General features: G+C 34.6%; 2 protein-coding genes across 2 annotated transcripts in view; one reads left to right on the top strand and one right to left on the bottom strand.

Moving 5' to 3' along the window:
* LOC127174917 (regulator of microtubule dynamics protein 2) overlaps window positions 1-8,628 on the top strand; it is a 42,644-nt gene extending 34,016 nt beyond the window's left edge. Inside the window, exons 8-12 of the mRNA XM_051125602.1 lie at window positions 645-722; window positions 1,734-1,832; window positions 4,509-4,562; window positions 6,230-6,310; window positions 6,393-8,628. Coding sequence (XP_050981559.1) covers window positions 645-722; window positions 1,734-1,832; window positions 4,509-4,562; window positions 6,230-6,310; window positions 6,393-6,440 — 360 coding nt within the window. The 3' untranslated portion in view covers window positions 6,441-8,628. The remainder of the gene's footprint in view (window positions 1-644; window positions 723-1,733; window positions 1,833-4,508; window positions 4,563-6,229; window positions 6,311-6,392) is intronic.
* Window positions 8,629-14,713: 6,085 nt separating this feature from the next.
* LOC127174914 (cytochrome P450 1B1) lies at window positions 14,714-20,792 on the bottom strand. Its single transcript, XM_051125599.1, has 2 exons — window positions 18,938-20,792; window positions 14,714-17,737 (listed from the first exon to the last, which is right to left on the bottom strand). Exons 1-2 carry the CDS (start codon window positions 19,930-19,932, stop codon window positions 17,140-17,142), a joined length of 1,593 nt encoding a protein of 530 aa, XP_050981556.1. The 5' UTR covers window positions 19,933-20,792; the 3' UTR covers window positions 14,714-17,139.
* Window positions 20,793-21,338: the final 546 nt, after the last annotated feature.

Below are 21,338 nucleotides of genomic sequence, written 5' to 3'. Positions count from 1 at the left end.
CAGCTGTTTAAAAGTTTAAATGCAGACAGCAGAATATTAAAGCAGTTCAGATGGACTATTGTCAAGCTGAGCTCATGTCAACATAGGAAGTAGTTACTTCCAGTTACTTCCACTTTTAATTACTTCCAGATGCACACATTTGACCCTTAATTATTTACACGTTTATTCCCGTGCTTCATGTAGAGAAGAGTTTAAATGTAAATAATATGGTGATCTCAGCCAAGAGGTCGTTTGAGTTTATTTCAGTGGTTGTATGTGTTGATGGGAGCGTAGCATCAGCTTCTGTGAGAGTTAGTGTTCATAATCTTATCTGAGACCAGAGGAAATGGAATGAGGGTACCACACGCACACACACGTATTTCATAAAAGCAGATCAGCCCGTGATACACGTAGCATTTTATCTTAGCTGTCAGCTTGATTTCCAAACACCACACACCTGCAGAGCTCTGGCAGGTGAGCTAGTAGTGAGCGAGAGAGAGAGGAGCTGAATGACAGATGCGTGTGGTGGGTTTTTCTGTGTTCGTGCGAGACTCTCGAGGAGAAATATTTGCGGTATCTCAGCTGTAGAGATTAGCAAAATAGACAAGTCGTGCCACATAAAAAGAAACCTCTCTCTCTTCCTTTCTTTTTCTCTCCTTCTCAAGGATCATCTGGATAAGGCGATTGAGTTGAAACCTGGAGATCCTCTGTCGTATTACTTGCTGGGGCGTTGGTGTTATGCTGTGAGTGATAGAACATTTGGTGTTAGTGTGATATTCATAACATTATGTTAGTTAAATCTTAAATCAGGGTTCCCAAGCACACATTTTGTATATATGTATATATATATGTATATATATGTGTATATATGTATATTTACTATAATTTTTTTTTTTTGTAGAAAATAATACTTTTATTTAGCAAGGATGCTTTAAATGGATCAAAAGTGATGAAAAAGACATTTATAATTTTATTTCGGATAAATGCTGTTCTTCTGATCTTTCTATTCATCAAAGAAACCTGAAAAATTCTGCTCAGCTGTTTTCAACATAATAATAATAAAAATAACAGTTTTTGAGCAGCAGGTCAGAATATTAGAATGATTTCTGAAGGATCATGTGCAGTAATGATGCTAAAAATTTAGCTTTAAAATCACAAGAATAAATTACATTTTAAAACATATTCAAATAGAAAACAATAATTTAAATAGTAAAAATATTCAACATTTTCTAAACTTTTTGCTGTACTTTGGATCAAATAAAAAGCTTTAAAAAAACATAAAAAATCTTACTGTCCAAAAACTTTTGACTGGTAGTGTATATACTACCATTCAGAAGTTTGGGGTTTGTAAAGATTTTTTAATTGTACTTAAAAGAAGTCTCTTATGCTCACCAAGGCTGCATTTATTTGATTATGCATACAGTAAAAACAGAAATATTGTGAAATATTATTACGGTTTAAAATAACTGATTTCTATTTTATTATATTAAAATATAATTAATGTAATATTAAAGCTGAATTTTCAGCATCATTACTCCAGTCTGAATTGTTATACGATTAGATTATCAAGCAAACTAACTAGAATATATGTTGAATAAAGTGTTTTTTAATATATCTTTATATAAAATAATTTTCTTTCTTTATTTTTTACTTTATTTTAATTTTTTTTTCAGTCAATACACCTTATTGCCCATCTGCACATTAATAAAGAACGTTCTTAGTCATAATTCTCCATAAACATGTTTTATGTACAGGTGTCACAATGTACGTGGATCGAGAGGAAAATCGCTGCTACTCTGTTTGGAGAACCTCCCAGTGCCACAGTCCAGGATGCCCTGCAGTACTTCCTGAAGGTGGGACATGCTTCTGATTAATGGGACACACTAGTGATTGACTGTGTAAAGAGCTGTTGAATAAATGTATGAAGTGTATATTATAAATATTTTGGAAGCTAATATGACAGGCATTTTTAAAAATCTTGTTTTCTTTAAATTTAGCTGGATGCCAAATAACAAATTTCATGTACAAACATTAAATATGGTACTTAAGGTTAAGATTTGTAGTTTTATAGCCATTTTGACAGTGTTTTTATATGGGTCATTTGTTAAAATTTCCAATTTGTCAAGACTTTTTTTTTTAAGGAAGAGAGTTTTTTTTTTTTTTTTTTTTTATTGCCTTCTTTTTACCTTCTTAACTCCCAACAACCTCAGCAATGAAATCAACCAATCCAGTTTCCAGATTTTCTCGCCATAGATTCTCTTTAGTAAAGTATGTGCTGTAGTGGGATTTGTTTAAGGGGTCTCAATAATAACAACCCCTGTTCATTTCAGAACTTGACCTTTGTTCCTACATTCAGTGTTTTTACATATGTTGCTCTCTCTTCGGATGTTCTCCTGTTCTTTGTATCTCACCCATCACTTATTTAAAGGGACTGTGCTTAGACTTGTTGCACCCTGCCAAAACAATACAACATTCTGGAGAGTTATAAAACAGCACGACTGATTAAAGGAGAGAAATAGGGAGTTGTTCATCATCATTAATCATTAATAGTCTAAACAGACGCCTAGAAAATATACCAACAGCTTATGACCAAATAACTCTGTCTCTTCATCTACACATTAAATGATTCATACAGAATCTAGCTTTGCATGCTGCATGGCCGAAAGTATGTAGAAAACCCCCTTCATATTACTAGTACAGGAGGTGCATAAAAACAAGCATTAGTACAGCCATGCATCTCCATGGACAAACATATTTAGTTGAATGTAGCATACATGGTGCCGCATGATCGTTTACAAAGCGAGTTTCATGCAGAAATATCATTTAGTGGAAAGCCTTCATAGAAGAGCAAATCTGGAAATGCGTTTGGTTTTAAATTAAAATGTTCAGTAAACGTGTGTGTGTGTGTGTGTGTGTGTGTGTGTGTGTGTATGTGTGCTTTTGGTTTATATATCCTGGTGGGGACTTAAACCTGAATACACACATACTAATGGGGACTCGTGTCACGATGGGGACCTAAATTGAGGTCCCCATGGGTACAAAAGCTTATAAATCATACAGAATGAGATTTTTTGAGAAAGTAAAAATGCAGAAAGTTTTCTGTAAGGGTTAGGTTTAGGGGTAGGGTTAGGGTAAGGGGATAGAAAATACAGTGTGGACAGTATACAAACCATTGCGCCTATGGAGAGTCCCCACAAAGATAATAAACCAGACGTGTGTTTGTGTGTGTGTGTGTGTGTGTTATATATATATATATATATATATATATATATATATATATATATATATGTATATATGTATATATATGTATATATATGTGTGTGTGTAGAAAGAAAAGTAGAAAGAAAAATAGTTTGTTGTAATACAGTTTCACAATTGTAATGTTTTTAATGTATTTTTAAGCAAATAAATCCTGATTTACTGAGCCTAAAATAATTGTTTAAAAATTACTAAAATGAAATGAAATAAAATAAAATAAAATAAAATAAAATGAAATGAAATGAAATGAAAAAAAGAAATGAAATGAAATAAAATGAAATGAAAAAATGAAATGAAATGAAAAAAATAAAATGAAATTAAATTAAATGAAAAAAATGAAAAAAAAAATGAAATAAAATGAAATGAAATGAAATGAAAAAAATAAAATGAAATGAAAAAATGAAATGAAATGAAATGAAATAAAATAAAATAAAATGAAATAATAAAATAAAATGAAAAAATAAAAGAAAAGAAAAGAAAAGAAAAGAAAATGAAATAAACCCCAAACTTTTGAAAGGTAGTATATGGGTATGATTTTTGCCCTCCGTACTTTTGGCAGTGTAGTTTATTTTAAATCATCTCATCACCAAATGTGCTGTCTTGAATAATAGAATTTTCCAAATTTATATTTAGCTTTTGGTTTTTGTTTGGAACATCATGATTTGAGATTTTAAGAAAATATGTTTTAATACATATTTTTTTTCAGTCTAGAGAAACCCTAGAAGCCAGATCAAATATTAGATGTACATTTTAAAATTAATAGAACTTTTCTCTGTAAAATCTTCATCCAACAATCATGAGCAGCTGAAAAATAAAGGAAATATAATTAAAAATCTGTTTATCAAAAGGTGTAGGAACCCTGTAGTTTACTTTGTCAAAACAAACATAAGCTCATATAGTATGTGGCTACAGCAGCGTTTATATTTTGCGTGATTGTGTAAGTCTCGTAAAAAAGTTGACATCGTTATTTATTGCTCTGATTATACAGTGGAGGTTTACAGCCTGCAATGGTAATTGTTTAATATCTCATTTAACACGCAGAGTGTTGGAGAATGTACCCTAGACGTTTGCCTGCCAGCAGTGCAGTCCTTCATTCGACAGAGATGTGTTTTTCATGATCTCATTTAATTAACTACACCTGAAATGCAAAAAATGTGTTATATAAACAGTCTGTGTTTAGATATCAACAGTCTGTAGTCAATAAATAATTGTAGTTTGACTGTGAATGACAGATTGCGTTTGCTAACTTTGTCATGCATTTGATTCTACAGGCAGAAGAAATCAGTCCCAAGTATTCAAAATACAACTATGTGTTTTTAGCCAAGGTAATGACCATTTTACTTGAGGTCTTGACTATTTTAAGTTATTATTGATAATAAAAATTAATAACATTGGTTATTTTATTGGCTCTGTTTCAAACCTAGTGAGCTGCCTTGCTGACTACCACATTCATAGACAGTTTTCTTCCAAAGCAGCATCCTAACTATATTATAAGTATTAACCAATATTAAATGTTCTATTAGTAAAAAAAAAGTATATACACTACCAATCAAAAGTTTTTAAACAGTAGGATTTTTAATGTTTTTTTTTTTTTTTTTTTTTTAAAGAGTCTCTTTTGCTCATCAAGCCTGCATTTATGTGATCAAAAGGACATCAAAAACAGTAAAATTGTGAAATATTTTTGCTATTTAAAATAACTGTTTTCTATTGGAATATATTTTAAAATGTAATTTATTCCTGTGATGTGCTGAATTTTTTAGCATCATTACTCCAGTCACATGATCCTTTAGAAATCATTCTAATATTCTGATTTGCTGCTCAAAAAACATTTATTATTATTATTATTATTATTATTATTATTATTATGTTGAAAACAGCTGAGTATAATTTTTACAGCTTTCTTTGATGAATAGAAAGTGATCAGAAGAACATCATTTATATAAAATAGAAATCTTTTGTAACATTATAAATGAATTTATCATCACTTTTGATCAATTTAAAGCATCTTTGCTAAATAAAAGTATTAATTTCTATAATTTCTATAATATATATATATATATATATATATATATATATATATATATATATATATATATGTACTGACTTCAAGCTTTTGAATAGTAGTGTGGACAATATTACAAAAAAAATTATTTTAGTTAAATGCTGATCAGTTTTAAATACTGATAATAATAATAATAATAAAATGTTTCTTGAACAGTAAATCAGCATATTTGAAGGATTTCCGAAGGATCATGTGACACTGAAGACTGGAGTAATGATGCTGTAAATTTAGGTTTGATCACAGGAATAAATTACATTTTAAAATATATTCAAACAGAAAGCAGTTATTTTAAATAGTAAAATTTCATTGTAATATTTCAAAATTTTACTGTTTTTTTGCTGTACTTTGTAACAAATAAATGCAGGCTTGGTGAGCAGAAGAGACTTCTTTAAAAACATTACAATCTTACGGTTCAAATTTTAAAAATTTGGGGTCAGTAATTATTTTATTTATTTATTTTTTGGAAATCGTTATATTATTCGGCAAGGATGTATTAAGAGGAACATTTAAACTTTTTATTCATCAAAGAATCTTGTAAAAATGTATCACAGTTTCAGATATTAAGCAGCACAGCTGTTTTCAACATTTATAAAATACAATTTAAAATATATTCAAATAGAAAGCAGTTATTTTAAATTGTAATAATACTTCAGATGATCACTGTTAAATAAATGTAGCCTAAGAGATTTCTTTTAAAAACGTTACTGATCCAAAACTTCTGAACGGTAGAAGTATATAATTGACATTTCTGTAATGACTTCACTCAACTTTAATGGGTTCCATTGAGCTTGAGATAATCTTACATAAGTATGCAACACACTTATGCTGTCTGCATAGGCGGTGCACTGCATTTTGAAACTGAGCCAATAAAGCCTTTAAGGAACATTGAGAACGTTACAATGGTTTACTATATCACTTTTCTCTTGTCAGTGTTATAAAGACTTGGGTCAGAGGAGTCAATCCCGACAGATGTGTGACGCCGCCTCTGCAATGAGCAATGACACTAAAGAGGTGTTTTTTTATTTTGATGAATCTGATTTATTGTAGTTTGAGTCTCTTTGTAATTCTTTATTGTTGATGTTTTTCTTTAAAGGATGAGGAAGCACAGAAGGAACTCGACTCTCTTGTAGCATCACTTTAATAAGATTTGAACAAAAGCCGTCTGTCTCTGTCTTCCGTCTTTTTGACTTCGACTGTAACTGGACTGTAGCTGTTTACCCACAAACCAACATATGAACTACTAAAGTTGGCCAGGCCACGTGATTTATTGTGGCTCTATTACAGAGGAGCCCAGCAGCAATTTTTTTTTATTCATTTTTAGTTTATGAACAAAATACTGTATGTGTTTTGCAGGACAATTTCTTTTGATTCTTTTTGGGGGGGTTTTCATCCCAGAACATTCTAGACAGTATAATAGTTGCTATACACAATGTGGTTGTCACCTATTGAAGGCACAGTGACTATCAGTGGCTGCTGTTAGATTGATTTTCAATTTCATTAAGGAATAGTTTGCCCAAAAATTAAACTTTGCGGAAAATGTACCCATCAGGCCATCCAAGATTTAGATGAGTTTGTTTCTTCATCTTAACAGATTTGGAGAAATTTAGCATTACATCATTTGCTCATTAGTGCATCCTCTGCAGTGAATGGGTGCCATCAGAATGAGACTCCAAACGGCTGATAAAAACATCACAATAATTCACAAGTAATGCACACCACTCCAGCTCATCAGAAAAGAGCTGCTATTTGTAAGAAACAAATACATAATTTAGGTGCTTGTACATTTCTATCACTTTGGGCCAAAATACAAGTCCATAATCTCCTCATCTGTGCTTATTTCACTCCTGGTTCAGAAAAGATGACTTTTTCACTGGAGAAAGCAATAGTTAAGATTTGAAGCTAAAATGTCTTAAAGGATTAGTTCACTTCCAGAACAAGAATGTACATATAATTTACTCACCCCTTTGTCATTCAGGATGTTCATGATTTTCTTTCTTCAGTCGTAAAGAAAGTGTTTCTTGAGAAAAACATTTCAGGAATTATTTCCATATAGTGGACTTCAGTGGTGCCCTCAAGTTTGAACTTCCAAAATGCAGTTTAAATGCATCCCTGATCCCAGCTGAGGAAAAAGGGTCTTATCTAGCAAAACGATCTGTCATTTTCTAAACAAATTGACAATGTCTATACGTTTTTACCTCAAATGCTCGTCTTGTCACGTCTCTGTGATGTGCATGCGTAGCCTGTGTAATCCGGGTCAATACAGTTAGGGTATGTCGAAAAACTTTGTTGTTCTTTGCATGTTCACTTTGTAAACACTGGGTCGGTAGCAGAGGTTGCATTAGACTTTAACATTGTCCGTCATTTTGACGGACAGGTTTATAAAAATTCCGTCATAATCTATTATTACCCGTCATTTTATTTTTCACATTATGTCTTTTTAACAACACATTTAATTGCTTTTATTTTTGTTCACATTTCATTTTTAATCATGAACTTACATGACAGCGCAGTGTTTAAAAACTAAATATGCTAGGGCTGGGTAAAAAAAATTGATTTCTCGTTTTTTATACATTTTCATTTTAATGAACCAATATCGATTCTTAAATCCCAATCAATCTTTTGGTCTGTGCTGTTTTCAGTTGATGAATAGTGCTCCTCATATCCAAAAAATCGCAATAGGCTGAGCTCTATGCTTTGTTACTTTTGATATGAAACAAAGTCTCAGATTTCAAATTCTGTCCATTTCATTAGAAAATTCAAGCAATAAATACCGTTTGCTGTAGCTAAAGTGGGTAGGCTACTCGCCTCGCCTGTGAGTAATGAAACGCATACCAAAAGATTCCTGACAGTTTTGTTTTTGTTCTGGATCCTGTGCTCTGCTGCCACAATGGAGCGCACTCACCACCAACTGGACAGGGGTGGGAATTACAACTACAATTTACAATAGAACACCCTCTATGTAATCTGTCAAAGTGACGGACAACCTTCAGATTTTTCCGTCACTGATTTAAAAAAAAAAAAAAAAATCTGTCAATGACAGACAATTTTCGGTTAACACGACCCCTGGTTGGTAGATCTGCAGCGACGTAAGACAATTTTGAAGTTGGGGAAGAAAACGAGATGGGAGGTTTTTCTACATACCCTAACTATATTGACCTGGATTACACAGACTACGCATACACATCATAGATACGAGATGAGCATTTGAGGTTAAAAACCTATATAAATTGTCTGAACGTTCCACTAGATAAGACCCTTATTCCTCGGCCGGGATCATTTAGAGCAATTTGAAGCTGCATTTAAACTGCATTTTGGAAGTTCAAACTTGGAGGCACCATTGAAGTCCATTATATGGAAATCATTTCTGAAATATTTTCCTCAAGAAACATAATATCTTTACGACTGAAGAAAGAAAGACATGAACATCTTGGATGACAAGGGGGTGAATACATTCTCAGTAAATTTTTGCTCCGGAAGTGAACTTCTCCTTTAATGATGGTTTTGTTTCTTACAAATGCACAGTTTTTCACTTCACAAGACATTACTAGTGGATTAATGTGGTGTTTTTATCAGCTGTTTGGACTCTCATTCTGACGGCACCCATTCACTGCGGAGGATCCATTGGTGAGCAAGTGATAAATTTCTCCAAATCTGATTAAAGTCATCTGTATCTGGGATGGCCTGAGGGTGTGTAAATTGGGCAACATTTTCATTACATTAATAGTTATATAATCTTCAAATACCCAGAACAAATAGGATAATGTGATATTTTAGATTTTGTACAAAGACTATGATAAAATGGTTAAAAATGACAGTGCTTTGTGGATTATTTGGGTGAAGTGACCCCTTCCATTTGGCCTAAGAATGTACTGATTATCAGCCATTACCTCAGAAAAGACAATAGGCCAGATTTCTGAAGTCTAGAGAAATTTGTAGCTAATAGTGAGACAGGAAAGATCTGTCTGGTCGGCATTAACAGCATCCATTGACAGTTCCATATTTTTGTGTGCCTGTAAAGGGCATGTTTATGTATAAACAGAATTTCTCTATATTTTTATCCATCCAAAATGATCAGTTTAGCTCCAGATTATTTTATTATAGAGAGAACTTGCAAAACAGCATGATTATGAAGTTCTATTTATATCTAGCTTACCTATTGATACATATCTGAAACAGACCTTTGAAAAACATTTAATACTTCTTCCAAAAAAAGATGCTGATATGAAATTGTGCGAAATTGAAAATCTGTTAAATGTTAAACTATACTTCCTCTAGAAATGCAGTCTTTTACAGTTTTTATTAGGGACACCCAAACAACTCCATTTAGATTTAATCTTATTAATCACATTCTCTCTGTGTAATTGTATTTCAGTTTTATATAGTAAGCAGACAACTTGAATGACTTGTGTAGATTTTAATCCCTAGACATAATTTTTTGACCAAAGATGATTTCTAAATCCCTGACCACTGCTATATCAGAGAAATTTTGGGGACCAGGTAAATGGAAGGTAATTCCCCCCTTATGTTATTGTTAATATTGTTTTAATATCATTTGTTGTTATGAATGTAAGCATTTTTGTGTTGAAATAATGGCACTTGCTCTGTATGGTACATTTTAGATTATAGGTGATCATTGAGATTTGACAATTGTAATGGTGCATATGAAGATCATCACTTCATCTCTGCTGCTCAGTACAATATACAATAAGGTGAATTCAGGCTGTGTGTTGTACGTTAATCATGAGTTCATTTTTTTTATGCTAATGGTTGTCTTTTTTCATGTTTCTTTCTTTCCATGTCAAAAGGGAAGTGTTAATCCTCAGAATGGCACAGACATTATGCACTGCACTTTTGACTTCATAAATGTAGGTCAGGTACCATATTCTCTGCACTTTTGACTTCGTAAATGTAGGTCAGGTAGTTTTCAGTCAGTATTATGCCTGTACACTCTTGTCCAGAGAGCAGCCAACCAAATGAATGCCAGGAAGCCATGAAAAAAAGGGCTGGTTTTCAGGTGTCATGCAATGATATTACAGGGCACTCATACTGACTCAACACCCATCAGTTGTAAACAGAAATAATCTTTACATGTCTGGACATCTGCCTTTCCCTGCATCAGAACCACAGCATGTCTTTAGCAGCAAACGGTTTCTGATCAGAGACTCTTCTGTACCAGCATGTTTTATGTGGATTGACATCATGTAACCAAAAGTACCTGAGGTGGTCTGCATTTGTTCATAATGCTTTTGGTCATTTTATTGTTCCTTTTTGCAGTTGTATTGTAATTAAAGCTACCATTCAAAGTTTGGGGTCAGTACGATTTTAAAATATTTTTGCAAGAAGTCTCTTATGCCCATTAGGGCTTCATTTATTTGATCAAAAATACAGTAATATTGTGAAAATATTATTACAATTTAAAATAACTCTTATTTTAGTGTTCTTTAAAATGTAATTTATTCCTGTGATATTAAAGCTGAATTTTCAGCATCATTACTCCAGTCTTTAGTGTCACATTATCTTTCAGAAATGCTGATTTGCTGCTCGAGAGACATTTCCTAATAATTTTGAAAACGGGAATGGAAATTATTTTTTAATAATTAATAGCGTTTATTTGATACATTTTTCTGTAACATCATGCATGTTTTTATAGTCATTTTAATCAATCAATTTAATGCATAAAAGTATGCATGAAAACATCATGACCCCAGACTTTTAAAAGGTAGAAAGACATCCAATGATTTCTGATTTCTGTCACCCCAATGCAGATAAAGAGGGTAAAGTCTTCATATGGTATCCTTAATGTGTGTGGAAGTATCTGATAACAGGACAACTGTTCATCCTCAAGAACTGAAAAGCATCTTATAGTCTCTCATTACCTAGATGTAAGTTTGTTCTCTCACATACAGCACGGAAATAATTGCTGCGGGACATGACCTGGATTCCTGGAGGTCTCTTCTAGATCTGATGTTAATGAAGACTTCTAGAAATGAGAGTGGAGCAAGCAATGAGACTGATAGAAATATGGTAAATGCTGAGATTTATGTAAGTTGGAAGAGAAAAAAAGCTAGAAGACAGCCAAACTCTGTGTGGTGAAGGAGGTCTACAATAAGTACTTCAAAATCAGTTGCATATGCAGGAGTTTTAAGGATTCAGTGCTTAAATAACATTATTAATTGTATTTCAAATGCATTTTGGATGATTTCATTGTAGTTTGTGTCTGGGTTATCAAAATGCAATTGTTGGCATATTTAGAACTCAGTGCATACTGAAAATGGCCAAATTGTTTTTTTTCCTAATGAAGCTGAGATCTATCTATCTATCTATCTATCTATCTATCTATCTATCTATTTAATAATATATAAAAAAATATATAATAAATATTTCCTTAGCAGTTAGTTCAATTTTTATTTATTTTCAGTGTTTCTTTTTTATTTTCAATTGAAATTTTCTGCTTGAAATTAATAAAAAAAAAAATAAAACTTAAATCAAAATATGTTAAATCTATAGAGTAATATTAAAAAATAATAATAAAAATGAAGCTAAAGTAAAAAAGAAAACTGAACATTTTCAGAATAATATAATTTTTTATCAAATTGTAAAACAGTTGTGCTGCTTAGTATGTTATAAAACTGGGGAAAAAATCGGATTGTTTGATGCAAGGGTGTAGGTTTGATTTTGCAGTTATCATTTCATGTTAATATGTTGAATTGTGCAGTAAAATCATATCCTATATATTGTATTATAGTATATCGTATTGACAACTCATCAACTAAATACTTACCATCTTAAATTCTACATAACTGGATGTTTTTTTTTTTTTAATAAACACAACAATGTACGTTTTTCAGCTGGACGATATGATGATATATTTTACATTGATGTAAGTGATCACTGGGGTTTAGACCAACTTATGTTGTATTTACAAAATGAGTTCACAGGCAAATTTGCTTTATTTATTTTACCCGCTGTCAAAATCAGACACATATAAGTGTTAGAAAACATGATTTCTGGCTGCATCAATATGCACTGACCACTGGATATTTGTTAAGTTGTTAGGAACATTATATCAAGTTCAGCAACCTTTAGTTTAAACTGGTTATCTTTTTTTCCTGCCGTTTTCGCATCTTCCCTATTAAATCCATTCACGCTTAAGGCTCTTTTGCCACTCAGTCCGACTGAGGGGGCGTGTCCCAGCGGGAAAGTGACGTCAGTGCATAGTCAGATGGCGTTGTGTGGGGACGTAATGACATGTGCAATTAATCGGTCTATGTCAGGGGTGCTCAATCCTGCTCCTGGAGATCTACCCTCCTGCAGAGTTTAGTTCCAACCCTGACCAAACACACCTGTCTGTAATTATCAAGTGCTCCTTCAGCTCCTAATTAGTTGGTTCAGGTGTGTTTGATCAGGGTTGGAGCTGAACTCTGCAGGAAGGTAGATCTCCAGGAGCAGGATTGAGCACCCCTGGTCTATGTACTATGTATATAACATGTAAAACGGGAACATGAAAGGAATGTTCTAAAATCAACTCATGTAAACACATTTATCATAATATTGTCTTATTCAGAACAAGATAAGTACAAGTTTGTCAGTTCCTCTCCACTTTTCGCGCCTTCAGCCATGTTTCCATGACTCAGGTCCACTGCTTTCTTAGCTCACTAGGTTTATGACTTTAACTGAAACGTGAAAAAAAGTATGATGTTTACAAATAAAATATCCATATTTAAATATAACATCCAAAACATCCAAAGATAACATCCAACACAGATCTACGAACATATTCAGGTGCGGTAACCGATTTACTGCTAACTAGTAAAAACGAGCTGGTAATATGACGAGCTGGACCTCAAAATGCATGTTAGATGGAAACATTGTGCATTATGATCGAGTTTGTAGCTTAATTCACTATATTTTAAATGGTTTGACCACCGCAATTCAGTTGGTGACAGTTCAACAGGAAATAGGTTGAGCCTCCAGTCATCTCATGCCATTGAAGTGAATGTTACATTTATAAGTATATACTGAAATGAATTCTAGAGAAATTATTGTTGTATCTGATTGTATTAGTTTATAAAGTGTGGTAGTCAGTGTAAAAAGAGCAAATTGGAGAAACAGATGAAAACAAAACAGCATAGCAACACAAAGTTTACCTGTAAGAGTGGGCGTGGCCATTTGTAAATTGAATGTGTCTGGTTTCCAGCTATTTTTAGCTGGACAAAACAACTGGTTTTGCTGCTTGGTATTGCAAACTGACGTGTCTTATCATATTGTGTTAATGTATTATCTTAATTATGAACACAAGTAGTGCAAACAGTTTTACTGTCTACTGCATTTCGTTATTCTTCGCATTATTTCGCTATGGCAGATTATGAACCGAAATTCTAACACATTACCAGAAAACAGCTAACTTCTGCATTGAAAAATAAGGTGGATAGCCTATGTTCTTACTCCACCCATGTATTCAATGCGCGTCCCTGAAAGCGCACGTTTTTCTAGCATATTTACTTTAACTTCTCAGGTAATATCAGTGGTATGACCTATTTCAGATATGGCTGAAATTACAACAACAGTGGTTACACAGATATATACTAATTGTTTGATCAAAAATTATTGCTAGGGACAATTTAGTAGTTGCTGTGTACATGTCCCTGGCATCCCTACTAAATTCTACACCTTTTTTTTTAAACTAAAATAACACTGCTGTTAACGATGCATTGAGAAAGGTAAGTGATTTTGAGCATTACTTATTTCATTACATCTTTTTTTCTTTCTTTTTGTTTGTTTTATTACTGATATTTTGTCATATCTGACTTTTTTTTAAGCATGCACTGACTCCCTCGTCTCTTTGGTGAAAACTCTTCTGTCACAATCCTAATATTTTAGGGGTAAAAAAGGTATGCAAAACTGTTACAACTCTTTCAAAAGTTACTAATATGTACCATTTAGGGCTAAATAAGGTACAAACGTTTGTACCTTAGGGGGTACCATCCCAGTGACAGCTTAGTAGTTTTTTTCAGAGAGTGTACTATTAATCTGACAGTAGTAAAGCATGTTTTCTTTTCTTCAGCAGGGCCTCGCAGGGGAGCAGCCGGCTGCTGCCGTATCAGTAATCAGTTGGCTTTATCTGGACTTGTCACGCACTCAAAGCCCGGCTGGCTACAAACCTCAGGCTTAATCAGAACAGGATGTGCTGGGAAAGCAAGATAAAGCACTTCGCAGGGACGGGTATATCCTACACACTTTCCTTCTATTTTAGGTGCCCAAATGAGTGGCTGCGTGCAGACATGATGTGTGCAATAAAATTAGAATGGTTATTTTTATTTGTCACTATTTTAAGGGCAACTTCTTAGAATACAATAGTATATGAGAGGACAAAATCACTGAAAAAAACTAATTTGATTACAAATGACTGCAATATTATATTGCATTTATTATCATAAAAGCTTGAGAAATTATACATTTTTGGACTTATACATTTATTGAGTGTTATATATATATATTTATTATATAAACCAGAACATTTAATCACAAAAACTGTAAACTGAATGCAGTTTAGAATTCACAGAGCAGCAAAATGTCAGAGCTTATATGAAGTAGAAAAATATAATATTACATGTTGGTATCACGTAATAGGAACTACATATCAATCTTGTGCATATAAAATATAGTAGATCAAATACAGTCCAGCAGTCTGTTAATAAGTGCAGTAAAATTACAGTAGAATAAAAATCGCTATTACAGTTCAAAAATATATTGCAGCAGTTAGAAATGAGAAAAATTAGTAATCATATCACATACTATACATGTTAGTTAACAAACCCTGAATTTCCCCTTCAGGATTCCCCTAACTAAAATGGACCTGAGGGACACAAAATATATTTCCTTTCGCCTACACAACATAATGCGCCAGATATGAAATATCACATTCAACTTATAATAGACGTAGATGTCCAGAATAGTTTGACTGGAGACTTCCTGTGACCCACTGTGAGGATCTCCAGACAATATTTGATAGGGAGGATGTTGCGGGAACACAGTGGAAGTGGACTGCGTTAAATCCGCTGGTTTATTTTTAATAATAGATTAATGCTTAGAAGTCTATAATAATAAGGACAGACTTTAACTGTGCCATAGTGAGAATCAGGAAATAGTATCAGGAAGACCAATAAAGTGCTGTAAAATTATACTGTACAAATGTCTCATTTTATGAGCTCTATATAGTGACGTTAACAATGCAGCATAGGGCTAGTTTGAGCTGAAGTACCCTAAGCAACAACTAAACAAAAAAAACGTTCTTTAAAGGGGTCATCGGATGCCCATTTTTCACAAGTTGATATGATTCTTTAGGGTCTTAATGAAAAGTCTATAATATACTTTGATTAAAAATTCTCAATGGTAGTGTAAAACAACACCCTTTTTACCTTGTCAAAATGAGCTCTGCAAAAATCATCCCATTCTGATGAACTGTTGCTTTAAATGCAAATGAGCTCTGCTCGCCCGCCCCTCTATTCTCCCTGTGGAGTGACGAGCCTGTTTACTTTAGCCGCATTTAGCGCATTTAGCCACGACACTTACTAACTAGCACGTTATTAGGAAATGTAATTGCAGAGATTCATAAAAAAAACCCCTTATACTCACTTCTGCTGGAAGTGAAGCTGGATCATGAATGATTTGTGTGAATACAGACGCATTTATGTAGATCGGGAGGCGCATTCCCGTAACAAACAAATGTAATCCACTGCATTTATTCAGTGGCTCAGATGTTGGGAGTAAATGACAACCACTATATTCATAATTAGATCCAGCAACACAACACCTCAATTGCTCAATCAGAGATATTCTTGTCTAACTTACATCCCTGCTCCAGCATCGAAACAATGGAGGTCGGACTGATACAGCTGATTTAAGGCGGGTCTGAGGTAAGATGCTCATGTCAGTCAACTATTGTGGGGACGCCACACTGACAGGCATCTGAGAATGGCTCGATTTGAAAAAGGGAATATTATTTTAACAGATTAATTAAAAACCACTGCATGGATTTTTATCATTATAGGGTAGATGTGTACATACACTGCCAACACACATTAATGTTCAAACAACATGTAAAAGTGAACTTTGCATCCGATGACCCCTTTAAAGCTCAATGCAGTCATTAAAATAATAACAGACGTGTTAAAGTCAACATGAAATGTAAACCCTATTTTTTAATGCATGATTGGGTGGTGCGTGTTAATCCAAATATTAAATATTAATTTTGTCTGTAATCTTTTATCAAAATCCAGTTTCAAATAGATAAAAACAATTATTGCACCACAGTTTGTTTTCCTTAAATATCGTTTCATTTGGAAATACGTTATGAAAGTAAAATGTGTTGCGAACAGCTTTTCACATTGACTTTAAACCAGTTAATAAAAACATTGGCATTAAAAGATTGAAGCATAATCAGGGTCTTCTATAAATGAGATTAAATGCGTGTCTATTTTCTAACTAGAAGAACTAGAATTAGCAACACATATTTATCGACTGAATAATGCTATGCATGTCTCAATGCTCTTAGAAACCAACTTTTATTGTCTGAATAAACTATGCAATGTCCTGTTGTGTAGCTTCCGCTTTGCTTCTCTTGCATAACATACCATAAATCAGTGCATCATGTAGTTACAGTAATGAATGGGTGTGTTTCTATTCCGGCAGCTCATTCTGAGCCAAAAAAAAAAGTTTTTGCCTGAGTATGTCATCTATAAATATATTGATAAAATGCATATATGAAAAATTCTTCAGTGTTTGTTTTCTTAGCCACCTTCATTTGGCAAAGTATTTAAATTGCAAGCTTTGATTTCACTTCAATCTTGAGGTCTCTGTCTCTTTTGAGTAGGAGTCTGAGACGTTCCTACCCAGTTCTCCAGCAGTTCTGCGCTGTCACGGAGTGTGACAGACACTTTAAAGGATCTGGGTTTAAGCGTGAGCCCATACTGATAGTCCATGCTGGGAGTAGTTTCTGCTGTAAAATTACACTGATGCACCAGCAAAGAGGTGAAGAGGAAAAGCTGTATTTTGGACACGTCTTCTCCAATGCATCTACGCTTTCCCAAGGAGAAGATCAGGACGTTGGTGGTTAGGTCTTTGTTGAGAGCTCCATCCTCCTCCAGGAAGCGCTCTGGGTTGAATACCTCTGGTTGGTCCCATTTGGTCGGGTCGTGGTTCAGAGACCACTGATTGACGAAAATTACGGTATCTTTAGGAATGGGATATCCGTTGATGGACGTGTCCGTGGTCGTGCTGTGGGGAATCGTAAGAGGGACGAACGAGGTGAATCGCATGACTTCGTAGATGAAAGCCGTGACGTATGGAAGATGAGGCTGGTCTGCGATGGTTGGAAGGCGACTGCGATCTGTCACTTGGTCGATATCCTCCTGAAGACGTTTCTGGACTTCTGGATACCTGCGATGTAAGTGCAGACTTTCTAAGTTCACCCAATCACCAAGGATAGAATTGACTAAACAACATTATTATATTTGGTTGGTCATTTAAAGAAATTGCATTTCATATCACTTCTATTTATAAATAAACCCACCCTCTTATCTCATCTGCGCTAGTATCCTGCACGAGACAGTCATTGTGTTTGAGTTTCACAGAGTGGCCTACATGTTTAAAAGTGTTAGTGGGTCAGATTTCATTTCTTTGTTGCTGTAACCTGCCCTGATTATTTGCTGCCAATACCTGCACGGAAGAGTTACATAACATATGAGTGCTGTTTGGTGTTATTTAGATCTGTCCGTCTCTTGCGGACAATCTGTGAGTTGTTGTATTGCACACTTCAAGTGCATTTGCTCATCTTCATGTCATTCCAAACCCATATATTTTATTTCTTCTGGGCAACATAAAAGATGATGTATTGCAGCAGCTATGTTTCATGCACCAAAATGGTTTTAAAAAAGCATCATAAAAGCATAATTATTCTGGAGAGCATACAATTAAAGATATGCCTCTCAGTGCAAGATGAGTAATGAATATTTTTGGTCTGTTTTACAGGTAGACTGTAAATTTGATTTGCTTAAATTGTAGTTACCCACCCCCTCAGGGTTTCACAGTAGCTGTAAATCATGGTCCAGTGAATACAAACATCCATATTAGTTTGTTATATGATATATATAAAAAATAAAATAATTATTCGAATGACTTGAGAATGAGTAAATGATGTCAACCCCTTTAAAATGCGCATTTTTGACCCTGGACCACAAAACCAGTCATAAGTAGCACAGGTATATTTGTTTTATACAATGTATGGGTCAAAATTATTGATTTTTCTTTTATGCAAAAATTCATTAGGATATTCCATAAAGATCATGTTCTATGAAGATCTTTTGTAAATTTCCTACTGTAAATATATCAAAACTTAATTTTTGATTGGTAATATGCATTGCTAAGAACTTCATTTGGACAACTTGTAAAGGTGATTTTCTCAGTATTTAGATTTTTTTTGCACCCTCAGATTCCAGTTTTTCAAATAGTTCAAAATCTCAGCCAAATATTGTCATATGCATAAATGGAAATCTTATTTATTCCGCTTTCAGATGATGTATAAATCTCAATTTCAAAAAAGTGACCCTTATGACATTCATGGTAGACAAAAAGAATTACCTGACTATTAACAGAACGATCCACTGTAGAGCCGTAGATAGAGTATCTTGACTGGCCCCAAAAATATCTGAGATGGTCGGTGGCACGTACTCTTTATCCAGAAAGACCCCCGGCCCTCCTGCCAGTCCTTTATCCAGAGCAACGATGAACGCGTCAGTCATGTCACGGACGATGCTCATTAAAATAGTCTTGCGGTGCTCCGCCACTTTGGAATAAATGAACTCGTTAAACTCCTTGTTGAGCTGCTTAAACTGGTCAAAGAGAGTTTTGATTGGGTTTGGGAAGTACTGCAGCCAGGGCATCACATCCACGATGCTTCCAGCTCCCACTGTCTTGGTGAACTGATCGTTCCTGCCCACCACCTGCTGGAACTCCTCATCATCATACGCGTACCGGTTCCCGAAGCAAACGGCGCTCATGGTGTTCGCCACCGACACCACCAAATACTGGTGAGGTTCGAAGTACTGCTGCTCGCGGGTTTTGGCCTGAAACAAGTGGATGAGCTCTCTGATCTCGCACACGATGTGATTCTCAAACGTCTGCCTGGTGTGGATGTTGGCTGTGGAGAAATTTCTCACGGTGCTGTGGGCAATCTTCCGATGCAGTTTCCACCACTGGCTGTAGTTACCGAAGGCCATGCTTTTACCATGGGACACGAACTGGAAGGAAGCGAAATCGGGTCTGCCGGCGAAATCGACGGATTTTTTAATTAACGCCTCTTTAATTGCGTCTCCGTTAAGAACCACCACGTTTCGGCTGCCCAGTTTGATCTGAAACACGTCGCCATATTTCTGAGCCATCCGGCTGAAATAAAAGTGAGGTGAGGTACCGAGTTGAGCGGCGTTACCGATGATCGGCCACGAGAACGGACCCGGTAACCGCCCCGGACCGGATCGACGCCGGAACATGAGCATTAAACAAACCAGCAGGGATAATAAAACGCTGCGCGCTGACAATTGAATGAAATCACGCAGAGCCACCAGGAAATCCATCATCGATGTATTTGCAAGCCTTTCAATCAATGCAGATCCACTCTAAATTTAACCTAAGTTTATCAAGTTAACCTGCTGAGCATCAGATCAGTGTTCAAGTTTCCAGCTCTTGCAGAGTGTCTGAGTGATTCATATGAGAGCAGAGAGTATAAAGTCTTAAAGAAGTGTTGTGATGGTCGGTCTAAAGTGAATTCATCCAAGAATTTATCAACGAGATTAAATAACACCACTAAAAGTCTCCTCCTTTACACACTCCTCTCTCTCTCTCTCTCTCTCTCTCTCTCTCTCTCTCTCTCTCTCTCTCTCTCTCTCTCTCTCTCTGAGTGCGTGACTTCAACTGTTGCATAAATGTGATCGCATGTCATATCTATCTTAGGGTGACCACCTGGCAAAAGATCTGTTGCTTGACATACATGTGATTTTGCGGGACACGTGTGAAATAGCATAACTGTAGAAAATGTATCTACGTAAATGCTGATTACATCCGTTGTCATATGCACTGATTTATGTTTCTGAGCACGCACATACAAGAGAGAGAAAGCACGTCTTTTTTATTGAGAGTTAAGAGAATTCTCCTGTGAGAGAAGAAAATCTATTTGCGGAGAAATTTTACATTTAACAAAGCAAAAGGTTTTGGTACTTTTACCATGGTAAGTAGTAATGAGATTACCTCGTATCGTTACCCAATTGATATCATGTACTTACAGCCCTTAATATATAAACGATTTCCGTCGCTCTTATAATAGGTCCATGCAGCAAATAGAAAAAGAACAAGATTAATTCTAAGAAGAAAATATAAAAGAGTTTTACAGTACAGGATGCATATGACGCATGAACATCATTCTGCATGAATAAAAGGACGGAGAAAGTATTAAATGTATGTTTTAAACATGGTAGTTGGATTGTTTTTTTTTTTCTCGCGTCTAGTTTTTGCAACTTTAGAAATGTGCGTGAGAACAGATCATGTGTGCAATAATGCGACAATGATGGGTGATGAGACAATGAATCCAATTTACCTTTTATAAGGAACTAATATTTGACAGGACAATAATAGCTTATACTTCCTTAATGCTTCATCATTGTGGAAAATAAAATAGTTGAGAGCTTATTAGCTGCTGACATATGATGGAAAATTATGCAATGATGGAGATTTTTGATTGTTTTCCTCTTTCTCTGTTTCCACCTGTTGCCACTAGGAGGATCTCATTCCCAACCCGCACTGAATTATATAACACTCAGATTAATTCTTTAAAGGAGACTAAAGACATTCATTCGTTTGTAATTTTAGCAGTTTTGTCCTTCGTATTTTGTAATTGCAATCGGGATGCCAGAATATTAGTACACATTGTTTGATATAAAACATATTATGATAATCACAATCCACTGATTTCATAAAGAAGATGCACAAT

This window comes from Labeo rohita, chromosome 13 (genome assembly GCF_022985175.1).
Source record: "Labeo rohita strain BAU-BD-2019 chromosome 13, IGBB_LRoh.1.0, whole genome shotgun sequence".
Taxonomy (NCBI): Eukaryota; Metazoa; Chordata; class Actinopteri; order Cypriniformes; family Cyprinidae; genus Labeo; species Labeo rohita.
This window is presented reverse-complemented; position numbering and strand designations above follow the sequence as displayed.

Bases quoted from the DNA above. Each gene is read 5' to 3' on its own strand.
- LOC127174914 (XM_051125599.1), bottom strand. From the start codon at position 19,932: ATGATGGATTTCCTGGTGGCTCTGCGTGATTTCATTCAATTGTCAGCG. The intron at 17,738-18,937 runs GTAATTCTTTTT...CTTACATCGCAG, and splicing joins ATCGTTCTGTTAATAGTCAG to GTATCCAGAAGTCCAGAAAC.